This window comes from Neolamprologus multifasciatus, chromosome 18 (genome assembly GCF_963576455.1).
Source record: "Neolamprologus multifasciatus chromosome 18, fNeoMul1.2, whole genome shotgun sequence".
Taxonomy (NCBI): domain Eukaryota; kingdom Metazoa; phylum Chordata; class Actinopteri; order Cichliformes; family Cichlidae; genus Neolamprologus; species Neolamprologus multifasciatus.
Window position 1 is genome coordinate 15,496,167 of NC_140456.1, and position 17,274 is coordinate 15,513,440.

The 17,274-nt window shown below is 39.8% G+C and overlaps 1 protein-coding gene across 1 annotated transcript; it reads left to right on the forward strand.

The window, feature by feature from the left end:
• Window positions 1-166: 166 nt before the first annotated feature.
• Window positions 167-15,747, forward strand: npc1 (Niemann-Pick disease, type C1). Its single transcript, XM_085142190.1, has 25 exons — window positions 167-341; window positions 2,715-2,846; window positions 2,992-3,098; window positions 3,440-3,585; window positions 3,783-3,950; window positions 4,075-4,324; window positions 5,247-5,329; window positions 5,434-5,804; window positions 6,395-6,621; window positions 6,944-7,044; window positions 8,387-8,489; window positions 8,575-8,764; window positions 9,003-9,185; window positions 9,706-9,820; window positions 10,260-10,387; window positions 10,654-10,788; window positions 10,938-11,027; window positions 11,292-11,482; window positions 11,600-11,715; window positions 12,145-12,274; window positions 12,377-12,562; window positions 13,300-13,531; window positions 14,516-14,629; window positions 14,803-14,965; window positions 15,050-15,747. Exons 1-25 carry the CDS (start codon window positions 264-266, stop codon window positions 15,130-15,132), a joined length of 3,822 nt encoding a protein of 1,273 aa, XP_084998316.1. The 5' UTR covers window positions 167-263; the 3' UTR covers window positions 15,133-15,747.
• The last annotated feature ends 1,527 nt before the right edge of the window (window positions 15,748-17,274 follow it).

A 17,274-nucleotide genomic window follows, 5' to 3' on the forward strand; every position in this document is an offset into this window, starting at 1 on the left:
AGTTTAATCATGTGAATTCACGTGAAGACAAAAAAAAAAGGTAACGGGGATTATTAAATTAAATGGGGAAGTTCCTTTCGTGGCCTTCGTGGTGCAGTGAGTCATCTTCGTCGCTAGGGGGCAGCGCTGGGATAAATATTTATCTCCGCCCCAAATAAATATTGGGAGGAAGAAGAAGAAGAAGAAGAAGAAGAAGACAGTTGTGAGGAAATGTAAAGTTTACCTGAGCAAGTCAGTTCAATTTGATCGTTTCAGGCACCGAGATGGGGCTCATGGCAGGGAGACGCTTCTTAAGTCTGCTCTTCCTCGTTATATTCCTGGCCGAGGGTTATTTTAGATCGGTAAGTTTGATTTAACGTCACCGCTCTCGTGACTGTTTAATGACTCAGCTCAGGCGTAGCTAGTGTTTGTTTATCAGTTGTCGAGGGAAACTCGGATTTAGGCTGAGTTGAGCTATTAAAAGTGTTCACCCTATTTTGCATATATTGAAGACAGCATTAGCCGATAATTGGCTTAATGTCGGTTTGCGTGTACAGGTTTCGGGTTCAGCGAGTGTCGAAACCAGATTCGTGTGCTGACTAATGGCTCCCGAAATGTCATCATAGCGATGATAAATGTCGCTAAAATCTCAAGCCTGTCAAAGGGTGAACAAAACCTGCAAACCTGTATTTGAACTACACGTCATGTAGCTGATGTAGTAACCGCGGAGCTGATATACAAAAATAGTGCAATGAGAGAATACAGAAGCTCATGAGACTTGAAACTACTGGGGTTTATTTTGAGATTAACATCAATTCACATAAAAAAGCACAGTTTTGTGTGCCAGCTTCAACGCCTGCATGTATTGATAAACGTTTAAATTACTGCATCTCCTTAGGAAATACCCATAAAATTATTTAAGATCAGTTTAAGAGATTGTTGATCAAAGCAGACAAAAAAGAATTTGTCTGTGATTTAATCAAATGTAGATAATGCTAAGCCTCCCAGCTCCTGACTGTCACTGCATTGTTTGCTCTCCTCCTCATGATGTAATTGGGTCAGTCCAGTGACTGCACTTTTTTGAAATCCTGCTAAAACACCAGAATCTGATTAATCATTACCTCTTTAGGATAAGATATCCTGACAGAAGCACCAGGAATGTCAAAATCAGTAAAAGAGTATTGATTTGTGGCTGCTGTGGATGAAGCTGAAAGTATTTTAGCAAAGCCTCTGAGTGTGCATGACTCCTGAGTTGAGGTGAATTTCTCTGAATATTCCCAGGCGGAGTTTTGCTTTTTACCCTGAATTAACAAGACTTAATTTTGATAGATGCAGAGTTTGGTCACTAGCTCTGGCTGCACTTTCAATTTTTAGTGATATTCTAATGCCAAGTGTCATCTTCGCACCACAAGACACGAGTAGGACAAAGTGTGACAGGCTTTCCCATAAAAGTTTGTGGAGTAAGTGAATCAACTTCCTTAAGTTACTCATCGGAAAGAAAAAAGCATGTGAGAGCGCACTGATGCTGAATAAACAGAAAAAAAAAAGATTAGTTTTAAATCTTTATGTAAGAGTATCTCTCCATAGTTGACTGATTGGAAAACAAAAACTGAGAAATGTGTCTGTCTGCTTTTCAAAGGGTATTCTTAAAAATACCAGATGAAAAGAAAACATGTTTGCAGAAGTGAGGTGACTATTTTCAGACATACAAAGCACAAGATACTAGAAACACAGGAAATGAGACCCGGTCTGATATTTAACTCTGTTAAATGTCATCTGCATCCAAATTTGTTAAATCCCCTTAAGCAGTTTCAATCAAAGTCACACAGTCTGCTGGAGGAAAAGCTGGTGGAGAGGAGTGAAAGCAAGGAAACCTCCCTCTATTCACTTCAGCTCTTCACCCTCTTGGAGGGATGACAGGAGAGGAACGGAGAGAGACAAATGTGGCCACTCTTTGCGTTTGTGTAAGGGAAGTGAGAATCTGCAGTGACGTACCGATGAACTCTCATTACTCTCAAACACAAATACAAGAATACATAAATGTGGCTCTGTTAAGGGGTGGTCTCTTTTCACACATATTTGAACGCTCGTAAGGGCCACCCACTTCTGCTGTGGCTCAGGAGGTAGTTTGGTGGATCGATTCCCCAGTTAGCCCCAGCCTGGGCACAATGCTGAACCCCAGTTTAAGTTAGTGGGTACGAATATTAGACCTTATAGAAAAAAGTGATTGAGAGTGAGTGAGACAAATTTATAAAAAAAAAAAACAAAAAAAAATCACTGTGTAAGTGCTAGCATTTCTAACTGCTGCCACTGTTTCAAGTCTCATTCCAACAGCCTGAGCTGATATTTAATCTTGTAAACTTTTATCAATTACATTTAATCACACTTTTAGTTTTTTGGTTGTTTTTTTTTTCCATAAATCTCTGCAGCTCTCAAAGCACACTCACTCTGAAAGTTTTTGAGGCGGAAATGTATCTAAAGGAAGTCAGGTCATTGGTCTACAAAGTCATATGGTCTGCTGTAGCCTATAGAGAAACTAAATGTGTCTGGGCTTTCTCTTTGCTCTCTTGGTTTTGACCATATCCTCACTTGGTGAAAATTGAAGTTGAGTCACATGAGTTAAAAAACAAAAAACATGTTGTACTGGACTGTGCAGCTGAAACGAGCATAAACTTGCACTGCAGTTTTCGCTGCAATCACTAAATAAATAACTTCTGATTTTCTTGTTTTACAAGTACCATGTTGTGGCCCATCACTGCGTGTGGTACGGTGAGTGCGGTAACTCGACGGTGGCTGGAAAAAAGTACAACTGCAACTACACTGGTCTACCTAAGCCACTACCACCTGATGGTCATCAGCTTCTCACCGTACGTACAGCCCTTCGATGTTTTTTTGGGGGGGGTTTCTTCTCTTATTGCTCACATTTTTTGACACCTAAAGCATGCCACAGGTTTTCTCTTACAGAAATCCTCTTATCAAGTGTTGTCATTCTCTTTGTGTTTGAATATGAAGGAGCTCTGTCCTGGGTACGACTATGGAAACAAAAGTCTCTGCTGCAACGTTGACCAGTTGCGAACCCTCAAAGGCAGTCTCCAGCTGCCACTTCAGTTCCTGTCTCGGTACGCAAAGATGTTATATAATAAACTGCCAGAACACATGACCTGCTTGACTTGCCATCGTTGTTCCCTTTTTTTTAAATTTCTGATGATAAACTCTGCAGTGGCACACACAGTATACTGACAGTCTTCCATGTTTCAAGTGTCAACTTTGCATTTTCCAGTTAATTGGTTTAGACATGGACTCGCTCAAAGGCCAAAGGAATTTCATTTTATGTCAGCACACTTTTGTTTTCTCCAAGAAACTTTTACAGACTTTTACACTTTAACTTGTTTTATTATTTTGTGAGTTATAGCAGCAAATCTGTTTCCTTGTTTCTGTCTGACTGTGCGGCTGCCTGCAGGTGCCCGGCGTGTTTCTACAATCTCATGAACCTCTTCTGTGAGCTGACTTGCAGTCCACACCAGAGTCAGTTTATGAATGTCACCAATATTACTGGCGAAGACGTAATGGCAGTGCAATACTATATTGGACAAACATTTTCTAACGGTGAGGTTTTTAGCCAGAATTCCCAGTATTGTAACAGTAGGGAGCTTTATCAGTTCTATACAAATTCTTGTGTAATTGTTTAATTTTTGGTGACTGATAATTATAACATTTAAATTTGGAGTTGACTTAATTATTTATATGCCACCTTTTTTGTTTTTTGCCTTGTTTTTAAAATTATGTCATTTGACTTCTGCCAGCCATGTACAATGCATGCAAGGATGTCCAGGCACCATCTAGCAATGTGAAGGCCTTATCTCTTCTGTGTGGCAAGACTGCAAAAGCATGCAATGCTACCAACTGGATCCAGTTCATGTTCAATACCGACAATCAACAGACCCCTTTTCCCATCGATCCAGTATTCACAGGTCAGTATTTTTCAAGTACTTTTTTTTTTTTTTTTTTTCCCAAAAGCAGTAGTTTTCTGAGCTTGAGTATTTTTAAGTGTCTGATCCCTCTATTGTCCTGTGATGTGCAATGTCTTTACTCTAGATGTCCCGTTGGCTGGTTACACTCCCATGAACAACAATACGTACGCCTGTAACGAAAGCCTGGACGATGGTTCAGGTCCGTGTTCCTGTCAGGACTGCGCCAATTCCTGCGGCCCGAAACCCGTACCTCCACCGCTCCCGCCTCCATGGACCATCCTTGGTATCGATGCCATGGCTGTCATCATGTGGCTCTCCTACATGGCTTTCCTGCTCATCTTTTTTGGAGTTCTTCTGGGAGTGTGGTGTTACAGGTAATGGAATTTTTTAGCTTTGAACACACACTGTATAGTTGGATGTGGAGAGATTTGTATGATTACACACTTCGAGGTTAAGCAGGGTTTTTCTGGTACGAGATAAGCCTTGAGGGTTGACTGCACGCGCATGATGGGTAAAGGCGATGACTGTGTGAAGAGGTTTGTGACGCTTTGCCAGGCCTTAACTGCAGCTGATTTCAGTTGTCAGGCTTTTTTTGTTTTTGTTTTTCTGCTTATGGTTTGGTTTTCATCTGGGGAAATACATCGTCACTCATGCTGATTTCACGTTTGTCTGTCCAAAGAGTTGATGTGATTCTTTTAAATTATCATTACTGTTCAAAGGATCCTGCAAGCATCCACCACTTTTGCCTTGAGTTGGAACTCGAGCCTTTTCAAGTTGCCAAGTTTTGTGATTCATTTTATTTTTCCCACAGGTTTACCAGACTGTTTAGCCCACTCCTGATATTCTCTCTCTCATTCATTCAAACATTCATATGAAAAGAGCAGGAACCTGTTGTTTTTGCAGCATAGGAATTGTCTGATTTACTTGCCCTGAGAATTAATTTAGTTGCAACTACCAAATGCAAATGCCAATCTCTGAAGTTAAGCAGGTAAAAGGTCATAAACTAATTGATCAAGCAAATTTAAAAAGAAAAAGGGCGGGGGACAGAGTGCCTTGCACCAAACCCTTGATCCCCTGGGAAAAGGGTTGGAATATCCTTAAATTAATGCATTTAATAAGTCTGTGCTTTACATTGAAATTGTAACTGCATCTTATAATTCGTTGAATAATTAAAATAACAAATCTTTCTGATTGTATACTGTTGGGTCCTGTGTCAAACAGTACATAATGTAGCTGAATATATTTCAGAGTGGAAAACAGATTTGGATGATATTGTATGTTTGTCCTTCTTTGCAGGAAAAGAGCTATCACATCTGAGTATGGCCCCATTTTGGACAGTAATAACCCACTGTCGCTTAACAGTGATGATCCTGATCAAGGTACAGCTATGAAATGTCATTGAGACTGCATAATTTCTCCAAATGTGTCTTGATGTAATTACCACACAGCCCAAACTAAGTTCTAGGTATTTCCTACCTTTCAGTAAATGCATCATGCTGTGAAACGCTGGGTGAGCGTTTTGAGAATGGCCTGCGGATGCTCTTCAGCTCCTGGGGTTCCTTCTGCGTGAGGCATCCATTTCTCATCCTCTTCTGTTGCCTGGTACTGGTGGGAGCCTCAGCTGGGGGCCTGGCCTACATGCGCATCACCACCGACCCCGTTGAGCTCTGGTCATCTCCCAAGAGCCAAGCTCGTCAAGAGAAGGATTACTTCGACAAACACTTTGGACCTTTCTTTAGAACTGTGCAGCTCATCATAACTACTCCACTCGAGCTCAATTATACCTACGATCCGTATTTTGGAGGACCATCTGTCCCATTCGGTTCGGTTCTGAACATAACTCTCCTGCATCAGGTGAGTTGAAGTCAGACTGGTTTGAAAAAAACAATTGGCCTGTATTTGTATAGCGCTTTACTTAATCCCTAAGGACCTCAAAGCGCTTTACGCTACATTCAGTCATTCACCCATTCACACACTGGTTTATTTTGGAAGCCTGTTCAGTCTACTTTGACTATTTTTGACACATATAAACTATATAGAAGTTTAAACAAAAGGTATTAATGAACCATCCAAATATTTCAAGGAGGTTAAATATGATTTAATGCTCTCCCAATGTACACAAGCGACTTTCTTATCTCCAAGAAATAAATAAATACAGCACCATGGTGTCTCTGTTTTGAGCGTATCCTTGGCTAATGTATTCCACATTAATGCCATTGGCTGAACATGCAGACTCACGCAGGTTTTCAACCAGAGTCCGTTCTACTGTGAAGCAACACTGCTAACCACCGAGCCACAATGCTGTCAGTGTGTAAATTCTGTAACAACGTCACTGTTTCCTTTGTTAGATAAAATAGAAGCTTTGCACGTGAAAAGCAAGCAAATTTTTCATACGGTGGTTAAAAGGTTCTCCTTTCTTTTTCCATTTTCTTCCAACTTACCAGGTCCTGGATCTGCAGCTTGAAATTGAAGGCCTTGTAGCCTCATATAATCAAGAACCCGTTACCCTGAAGGACATCTGCTTGGCTCCTCTGGCCCCGTACAATGACAACTGTACAATTCTTAGTGTCCTAAACTACTTCCAGAACAGCCACGCTAAACTGGATCACTCTATGGGAGATGACTTTTTTATCTGGGCTGACTATCATGACCACTTCCTCTACTGTGTCAGGTAAAAGTATTTGTATCTGTTTTATTGATAGATTTAGCCTTTACTTCTCTTATCAGCTTGTTGCTGTCACATTTGTGTTAAATGTCTAAGAGATATTTTTAAAAGTTAAAAAAAGCAAACCAACCGTTGAAAAATGGCGCCTGCAGTTAACAAGAATCTCCTTTGTGCAGCTGAGGTCACTGAAAAAAGTGTCTTCTTAAAATAGTACACTCAAACTTCCTCATTCGCTGTCATGTGCAATAGATGTTTATCTGACGCAGATTTCTGCAAACCCTTACTGACGGTTGTCTTTAACCTAATTGTTTACTTTTTGCTTGTGCAGTGCACCAGCTTCCCTCAACGACACCACTGTGCTACATGACCCTTGTTTAGGCACCTTTGGTGGCCCTGTCTTCCCTTGGCTTGCACTGGGAGGATACGATGGTGAGTTGTGAAGTATATTCACATGACTTCGGTTTGACACTAGACAACCTTTTATTTTTATTTTTATTTTTTTATTTAATTTGAGTTGGGAGCATTTACAACTTCAATCAGAGCATGGGGGTTATACTGGCACGGCTTTGTATGTTAAAAGTTGTTTGAACGCCATCCTGGTAGTTAAACTGTTGCATTGGGGGGGAAAAAAACTTGCGTATTCACCAATTCTGAATTTTCTTTTAATGAAATTGTACATTTAAGTTGCATGCAACACGTTTCATAGAAAAGCAATTCTAAGTGCAAATCATTACTGCTGTTTTTCCCAGAACTGTGGGAATTGTTTTTTTTTTTTCTTCCCTACAGTAGTTACATAATTGGTTTACAGCTTCTCGTATTATTCTTTTATTGAGTTTTACTGCGCTGAAAGAAACACTTTGGTCTTTGATCACTTGCTGTACTCTGCGTATAAACTTCCCATTTGTAGCAGTATATGGAGGGCGTAAAGTGCCAAAAATTTAAATAACGGAATAGATTTAAAAATAATAATAATAAAAAAAAGTGCCATGAAATGCATACAAAACAAACAATGAAGAAAGATAATTCTGTGCAAGCTAAAAGCAGGAAAAATCCAACGGGGGAAATAACGTGTCTAAATTTCAATGTTGTTAAGTTATAAAATATATAAATGGGTAAATTAAAAAATAATAATAATACTACAGTGCATGATTGTTGTAGAAGGAAAATGAAGACAAAGATAGTCTGGCTTCCAAATGATTGATTATATAATTCATTAATACCTACGTTAATTTAATTTTATTCATTTTATGTTGTAATATTTTGTTGGAGTTACCAGGGAAGGATAGGTTTTGTAATAACTTTAGAGGGGACAGCTCAGGTTGGAGACAAGTATCAGAGCGAGGTTTAGATGGTGTTGGGCTATGTTGCAGTTGTAGTAGTGTTGATTCAGAATAAACCCTGGCATTGCATTTATTATAGTGTAGTGCAACATCATTAGAACTGATCTTGTACTACAATTAGAAAATGAAAAACAAATGACTTAAGTACTGATAGCAAGAATATGGAGCATTACTAGATCTGAAATGTTGCATCCAAATAAAGCCTAAATTAAAAGTAAGAACAACTTCCCATTTTTGTCTTCAGCCAACTGTGACGATGTAATTTAGAAGCCATTTTTTCCCCAGCCATTTTAATCTGTACACTTTTTCAAAAGGAACATTAAGCAATAACTGTCAGTTCAGTAATCCTAATTATTATGACTGATAAATGAGAGGCATTTTAAGTGGTTCATGCATCTTGTTTTTTGGTTTTCCTTCTTTCCCCACTACAGACACAAACTACAACAATGCCACTGCGCTCGTGATCACCTTTCCCATCAACAACTATTTGAACGATACCGTCAGACTGGAGAAAGCTCGGGCATGGGAAAACGAGTGAGACAACAAATGATCAATAAGCTCACGGTAGCTCAAGATGCTGCTCGTACGTTTACATCTGGGTTTTTTGCTTCCATTTCAGGTTCATCAAATTTATGAAGAACTTCAGCAACCCCAACCTGACCATCGCTTTCAGTGCAGAGAGGAGCATTGAAGATGAGATCAACAGAGAGAGCAACAGCGACATCAGCACTGTGGTCCTCAGCTATGGCATTATGTTCATCTACATCTCCCTGGCCCTGGGTCACATCCACAGCTTTAGAAGAGTGCTGGTAAAAATTAAATTCTTTTTCTTCACTGTGCATGTGCTTTTAATGACCAGTGAACATAATCCATGCCTGAAATAGTTTGACACATTATGCTTTGTAACTCCTCCTTCCTGTTTGTGACCATAGAATTTAACACATGACTTTAATTTAGCTAAACTGGATCAACATGATTGGCAGCTTTTTTTTCTAGTCGTGCATAAAATGTGCACATCATGGGCTTTTTATACTTTTGCCCCTACAGGTGGACTCTAAGATTTCCCTGGGTATAGCAGGTATCCTGATTGTGCTGAGCTCTGTGGCCTGCTCACTGGGGATCTTCAGCTACTGTGGTGTCCCACTAACGCTCATTGTGATTGAGGTCATTCCCTTCCTTGTGCTGGCTGTTGGAGTGGACAACATCTTTATCATAGTACAGACATACCAGGTAAGCTCTTTCAATCCAGTCCATTAAACTGACACATAATTAACAAGTGGTTTGCCATATAATGTGGTGCTACTCTAGACCTTTATTAATATTAAATATGAATTATTGTCCAGTTTTCTGTCTCTCTAATATGCTTTTTTTTTTTTTTTTTTTTTTAAATTATATTCTTATAAGCATAACTAAATGTTCAGATAATGAGGTTAGCTTATTTGCAAGTGATCCATGTTTGCCAAAAGGTCAGGCTTTGAAAATGCATAAAGTCAGGCTGACAACCAATCAGAGTAAAGAGGGGGTGGTCTAAATAGAAGGGGAGATAAGATGGCATGTTTCAGATGGATGATGATCTGAGGGTCAGCGCTCAAGCCCAGTGTAAGATTAATAAGGATTATTTTGGACGGTGAATCATGTTAAGCTACTCTGGTGAGTCCAAGAATAGAAAAATGGAGCTGTAAATAAAAATGGGTCCCTTTTGTACCAGCTACGTGTACTAATTTGGTTCTTCATTTGTATTTTCGAACAGAGGGATGAGCGGATGCCACAGGAAGAACTCCACCAGCAGATCGGTCGTATTCTTGGAGACATCGCCCCGAGCTTGTTTCTGTCCTCCTTCTCTGAGACTGTCGCCTTCTTCCTGGGTAAAATAGATCGGTTATTAAATTTTCCTTTATTACTACATCAAGTACGCAGACAGCTCTCAGATCAAACTGCTCTTTTTATCATCAATACCTACCCTGACATGGAGTGTTTATACAACAGTGATTGTATAACAAATGCTCTGTAACACTGTTTGTACTGATGGGACTATTTCAGATCTCTAACAACTGAGTCACTTGGCAGTGACGGTGCTATTTATTTCACTCTTCTGACTGTATGCCAAGGCTGTGTAACGCTGATTGTCTGAATCTTGATTCTAATAGTGTTTGTTTCCATTACACTTATTAAAGCCATTAAAAGCTAGAATAATTTTTTTGTTTGTTTGTTTGGTCAGAATTGTTGCCATGGCCACAAAATGTGTCAAAGTGCACCCGGAGAGTCACATACTGATAAAATAATCCTTTTCTTTTTCTTTTCCAGGAGCGCTGTCCAGCATGCCAGCAGTCAGGACGTTCTCCATGTTTGCTGGCTTGGCTGTTTTTATTGATTTCCTTTTGCAGATCAGTTGCTTTGTCAGCTTGCTTGGTCTGGACGCTAAAAGGCAAGAGGTGAGACGATCATATGAACAGAGTTAGAGATTTACAGACTGAGGGTTTATGGAGATGTTTTGCCAAATATTTAAGCTGAACGTTTCAGTCCCAGCAAACTCTTAATCTAATTTTGAGGAGATTTAAAATGAAATTGATGCAGTGATGTCTCTTATTATTGTTCAAATTTCCTAGAGGAGTTTGGAGTGTATATTCTTGATAGTTTCCGACTAGGTCAGTAGTGGTAACGTACACTTATCAAATGCTTTGTTGTTTGTGTCTAATAGAGGAATCGACTTGATATCTGCTGCTGCGTGACGCTGCCAGAAGGACAGGAAATCAGAACAGATGGCTTCCTGTTCCAGTTTTTCAAGAAAGTCTTCGCCCCATTCATCCTCACAGAGTGGGTGCGACCGGTCATAGTGAGTATCTCAGTGCAGTCATGCACACCTGCCTTTTAATAATTTTAAAAGGCTGTTTAATTTAATTTTTTAATTAAACAGGTTTTCGGGTTTGATTTGAAGAATTGTTTGTCATGAGCATGCATTCATGATCATATTGTTATTTATAGGTGGCAGTGTTTGTGGGAATGCTCTCCTTCAGTATTGCTGTGGTGAATAAAGTTGAGATCGGACTGGACCAGAAGTTATCCATGCCGGATGTAAGTTTTATGTACACCATTTCAGCCATTTTGATACTTTTGAAAAAGTTTGTCTACAGGTTGATTGTAGCAACACTCAGCAGTGACGTCGAAATTTGTAGTCTGGTTAGTTTGCTGGTTAGTCATTCAGGAAGCTAAATCATGCATGTAATGTGCCATAATTTCTCACAGCTGTGTGTGTGGGGGGGGGGGATGGAACAAGCACGATATCTTGTCTCACATCCTTTTTCCTGCGGGCAGCTCTGACAGTTTCTTTCTCTCTAGGACTCGTATGTGTTGGAGTACTTCAAGAACATGAGCGAGTATCTCCACACTGGAGCACCTGTTTACTTTGTGGTAGAGGAAGGTCTCAACTACAGTAGCCCAGAGGGTCAGAATGCTGTGTGTGGAGGGGTGGGGTGTAACAACAACTCCCTGGTGCAGCAGGTCTACACAGCCTCACTTATTAGCAACTAGTAAGTCTGAGCTGAGGATGACACTGTTTAAGTTTAGATCCTGCAAAGGTTTTGAAACCTGTCTGCTCTGATGTTGTGATGCCAGAGCTATTTATTTATTTTTTCCTCTGCTTATAGCACAAGCATTGCCAGCACACCATCCTCCTGGCTGGATGACTACTTTGACTGGGTGAAGCCTCAGTCCACCTGCTGTCGGTACTACAACACCACCGGGGCCTTCTGCAATGCCTCCGGTAAAGTTTTATTCAGTGCTTTGAACGCTTGTTTCATAACCCCATAACCCTGCCGTTACAATGGGCCAGTCTGGCCAAAGGTTTTTATTTCTAGTTCTTCGTATGAAACAATGGCTGTAAAACATATAATTCATGCCAAAACAAAAAGGCAATATAAGAACTCAAACGGTTAAAGTAAGGTGCATTACATTTTTCAGAACAAAAACAAAAAACAGGTGCAGGAATCTGTATCCATGGTGATGATATGGTATGGTAATCTTAGTAATAATGTTGACAGTGTGATCTGTATATATTGTATGTTAATCACCTCCATGTTGTATATCAGACTTTCCAAAACATTCACTTGTTGCTTTATTAGTTTTCAGTTTTTGTGTTTTTTGTCAGAATAAATGTGCAGAAGTATTTGTATTGATTAATGTATTTTTCCAGTGGTGAACTCGTCCTGTGTATCCTGTCGGCCGATGACTCCCAGTGGAAAAAAGAGGCCTGAAGGAGAAGACTTCATGCACTTTTTACCCATGTTCCTGTCTGACAACCCCAACCTGAAATGCGGAAAAGGGTAATTTTAAAGCTCTGTCAGCATCTCCTCCTTCTATTGAAAGCACTGTGTACCAGTTTTGTTGTGGATTATGATGTTTCACTTCTTCCCATATTCCTCTAGTGGCCATGCAGCCTATGCTGCCGCAGTTGACCTGTATCCCAACAACACAGGGGTAGGAGCCACGTACTTCATGACTTACCACACCATCCTAAAGGAGTCCTCAGACTATATAGAGGCTCTGAAAATGGCTCGAATCCTGGCCAAAAATATCAGTCAGTCCATGGACCACAAAGTTTTTGCCTACAGGTAAGACCTATCGTATCAACGTGCCACGCATATATATATATAAATCATTTTATAGTTCTTTATTAAAGTTTGTTCCAAATGAAACGTTTTCAGTTTCAGCCACTGTTTTATGGTTTATGGTGGTGTATGCTGAATTTTTTGAACTGAAACTTTAGGGTTATCAGAGGTGGGGAAGTAGGTTGTAGATAAGCACACAGCAAAGAAAACAACATTGCAATACAATACAGTACAATTTTATTTATATAGCAGATTTAAAACCAAAGGTAGACCAAAGTGCTTCACAATAATGCAATAAGTTATTGATATAAAACATTAACGAAGTACAAAAACAGGCACCAGTACTAATACTAACAGATGGGAAGCACTAATTAAACCAGGAGTGGGGGCTAAATAAAATAGGTACCACACCTCAGGGTCAATTCAAAATATAAAAATATTATCTAGGAGAATCGGGAATAATGCAGTGAAAGGTTAACATTTATGGAAATGCAGATGTTTGACATTAAAGGGTTTTCTGTTCTCTACAAATTTCACTTTATTTTTTATGAAATTACATTTGCTGTTTGTCAGAACAGGATGATTGGTAACTAGTTTAAAATGCAATGTAATAAAGCGACAGTTCCTTGTTGTTTTTAAACATATAGACCAATATTTCAATACAAGTATTAAACACATACTCTTTTATCTATTGAGATAACAGTTTATTGCTAACTAATGTGTATTCTCCTCCTTTGCAGCGTCTTCTACGTGTTTTACGAGCAGTACCTCACCATCATGAATGACACGATTCTGAACCTGTGCGTCTCGCTGGCAGCCATATTTGTGGTGACGACAGTGCTGCTGGGCTTCGAGCTGTGGGCAGGCGTGCTGGTCAGCATTACCATCGCAATGATTCTGGTCAACATGTTCGGTGTCATGTGGCTGTGGGACATCAGTCTCAATGCAGTATCACTTGTGAACCTGGTTATGGTAAGATCACCTTGAATTCACTGGACTCTGAGGTTAGGTTTGATAGAGGTAGCCTGTTTTACACTGTAATCACGTGAAAGTCTATCATTTAACCAAAATATGCACTTTAATACAGTGAAAAACCATAAAACTTTGTATTTTAAAACCCAGATTTTGTTGATTTTGTTTTCTATTGCATGCTTTTCACAATACAGTAACAACTAATCCTAATATACTGGTTCATTGAGCGTTAAGTGTTTTATATAGGTGTTGTTTTTTTGTGATATTATTAAAGATATAACCTTTAATAGCTCAGTCACAGTAGGAGAAAAATGCCAATTTTTTTGTAAATAGGAGTAAAATCTGTGGTTGCCCAGTGATTGCACTGATTTCTTTATTTTTTTTAAACTTTAACATCCAGCAACTCATTGTAAGCAGTTCCAGCAGCTACTTGAGTCAATTGCACAGATTGCCTTGTGGGAGGCAACCTGTCTTCAAACAATCACAGTCTGGCTGCAATCAGTGAGACAAGTTTCCAAAGAATTCTCTCACTGTTAAACGCCTATAGATTGGCAACACATCTTTGCAATCAGTGATCCCGGTGGCTGCCAGCTTGACTGTGTTCTCGTTATATTTCTATATAAAAGCAAGGTTGACATGGCTGATGTCATTTTGTGCTGCTGCCTCCAGCCACTGTTTCCCCAATTGTTACTGTAGAATAGGTGAAATAGAACAAAAATGTAGGTGTAGTCAGGTTTTGTTCCTGTTTGCATCTGGTTCACACGCTGTAAACTGGGACTGTTTACATTTTTAGTCCTCCAATCAGGGATTTTGTCTTTGCAATGTAACAGTGTCCCTGAAGGTTTGCAGATGTGTTGGCAAAGTAATATGTTGTATTAATTTAAAAAAAACACACAAAAAAAACCATTAGAAAACCTCACACAGAATAGAACTCCTGAATGTTCATGTTGGTGGTACTGAGGTGTTTCCTGTCCTCTGTTGCAGAGCTGTGGGATCTCGGTGGAGTTCTGCAGTCACATCGTGCGAGCCTTCACCGTCAGCGTGAAGAACAACAGAGTGGAGCGTGCTGAGGAGGCCCTAGCTCACATGGGCAGCTCAGTAAGTTTTTCACCTCTCATTAAATCCACAAGAGGGCGTCGTATTATGATCTCTTTTGGCTTAAAAAATAATGTTGGCACTTTGGCAATGCAGTGCATAAAAACTGCTAGATGAAAGGGTCACGTTTACTTTTAATTATCACTCCCTCATGTAACTTTTTCCTCTTTCTGCAGGTTTTCAGTGGGATCACATTAACAAAGTTTGGAGGCATCTTAATTCTGGCACTTTCCAAGTCACAGATCTTCCAGGTCTTCTATTTTAGGATGTACTTGGCCATAGTGCTGCTGGGGGCGGCGCACGGCCTCATCTTCCTCCCTGTACTTCTCAGCTATATAGGTCAGTAATGCGGTAAATAGAAGAAACAAGTGCACCAATATAGAGGCTGTTTATACTGACTTTAACGTGTTTGACTCTTCACAGGTCCGTCAGTGAACAAAGCAAAGGTGTTCGCCACTAAGAAGCGCTTGTCTGGCACAGAAAGGGAGTGCCTACTCAACCACTAGCAGCTTGCTTGAGCCAGTGAACAATGAACTAACTATTTGTCTGTGAGCGACATGCGTGGGTGTGAGCGCGAGCAATTTCTGTGACCACTGACACACTCATCGTCATTGCCACTACTATGCATGGATTTCACTCAGGAATATACTTTGGGAATGGGAGCGCCAGAGGCCTTGCCCGAATACATACTTACCAAACTTCCTCTGAAGACTTTGAATCCCCCCAATCCTCGTCCTTCCTCCTCCGCCTACTCACACTACAGGATAAGTATGACTTCAGAGTTTGAAGCTTGAGCAACATACCACAGAACAGACACTTTGCCAGTCTGAATGTGGGAGATTCACCACCCCCGGCATCATTTTACAGACAAACCCTCAGTCAGTTCCAAATGGTGCGTGTGGTTCTGATTCGAGAAAACTAAAAAGGGTGATATTGGTTACTTTTATTATAAATGTATATAACCACAAAAACATGTAAATGGATTTTGTCAAAGCAGGACTTTTATATAGCTATTTGATATTATACGACATTAGAGCTAATGATGATAATGGCATCACAGGCTCTTATGATATCTGGCATTAGCATGAATCATAACTTCAGCTTCACATCACACAAAACAACACATCACCACATTTTCCAATTCCAGCGATTTGACCCCAGTGGGCTGCGTGTAAACATTATCTAAGGTTAATCAGGTTTTACAAAGCAATACAGAAACTGCAGCTCACACTATGCTTAGCAGCAGCGTTAAAGAAAGATGACGTTTTCTGCATCTGGTGGATATAAACGCCATCAGTGTTGAAACACTGTGACACAAAGCCCAACCAAAACATTCCATATATGTGCATTCCGCATTGTTTGCTTCCACATTGGTAGTTGTCGCTTTTTACTTTCAAACCTGCTTATTTATCTTTAGTGCCTCAAGCGACTGCAGATGTGGATTTTTGGACTTAAATGCAGCCAGAATGCATGTTGATGCCAGGTGCAAAGGGAGCCATGGTGCTTGGAACGGTTTTATATTGAAGTGTTTAGATACAGTTACAGTGCAACGTGTTGCACCAAGAAGGTGGAGAGATGCGGCTTCACATTCAGCCATGAAAAAGCTTTCACAGGACTGAATTAAAATACACTTATTGTGCTGTGCTCATCTAGAGTCATCCCTTCACCTTTTAATTTATTATGTAGTTGATTTTTAACTATTAATGTTTTGTTACCATGCATTACTGTCTTAGAATTCCTTCTGGTGTCTTTTTAAAAACAAAAACAACTAATTTGTGGGCACTCTGAAATTGTAACTACATTCCAGGACCTTGTTCACTTGCTTCACCCAGGTCGCAGCACGTCTGATGCGGGTGACGGCGTCTCTCCACTAAAGGAGGTGAACTTTTTTTTTTTTTTCTTTACACCCACGGTATACTCTGCTGACACCATTGATACCTCCCATTGCTTTCCATTTATGGTTCTGTGTTTGTTTTTTAGTGATGCAGTGATATTGTTTGGAATTTGAACTGGATGTGAAGAATGCTTTTGCACAGCTGATGTAATCATTAATAATGAATTGTGGTGTTTTTGTTTTCTTTTAGTAGAGCTGTTTTTAACACAGTTAATCGCGTCTAAAAATGATGAATTTTGTTGTCAAAACTGAATTTAACAAACCTTTGGGATTCTTAAGTTTTTAAATATTTTAAAATAAAATAAATAGTACTTTTAAAAATACTGCAGAGCCTACTTCATGTTGTTTTCAGAGTATATGCTATAAATCTTGCTGATGTAGCTTTTTGTTGTTGTTGTTGTTTTTCATTATTTTCAGTGCTGTGAACTGTAACTGTAGCAGACGCTAATGTAGCATAACCTACTCAGTAAATGTAGCTGAGGCTGCTCAGACTGACCACTGTGTGGCGCCTGAATCCATGCACTGAGCTCTGTCTGCATCACGCTCTCAGTTATGTAGTGGAAGTGACCTAATTTTTATGGTTTGCAGAGAAGCGGTCCTGCAGTGCTTTTAATTAGTCAGTGAGTTAGTTTTCTGCAGCATGTCACTATTTCACAGCTACACAGACGTCTTAATGGAGCTGATTGTTTAGCATCTAAGTTTTGCAGCTTTTTGGAAATCAACACCAACACTTTGGGGGCCGTCAGTCACAGTT

Excerpts from the sequence above, each read along its gene's own strand:
- npc1 (XM_085142190.1), top strand. The coding sequence starts at position 264 with ATGGGGCTCATGGCAGGGAGACGCTTCTTAAGTCTGCTCTTCCTCGTT. Across the intron at positions 8,765-9,002 it reads ACAGCTTTAGAAGAGTGCTG|GTGGACTCTAAGATTTCCCT; the intron begins GTAAAAATTAAA and ends TTGCCCCTACAG. Across the intron at positions 11,028-11,291 it reads AGAAGTTATCCATGCCGGAT|GACTCGTATGTGTTGGAGTA; the intron begins GTAAGTTTTATG and ends CTTTCTCTCTAG.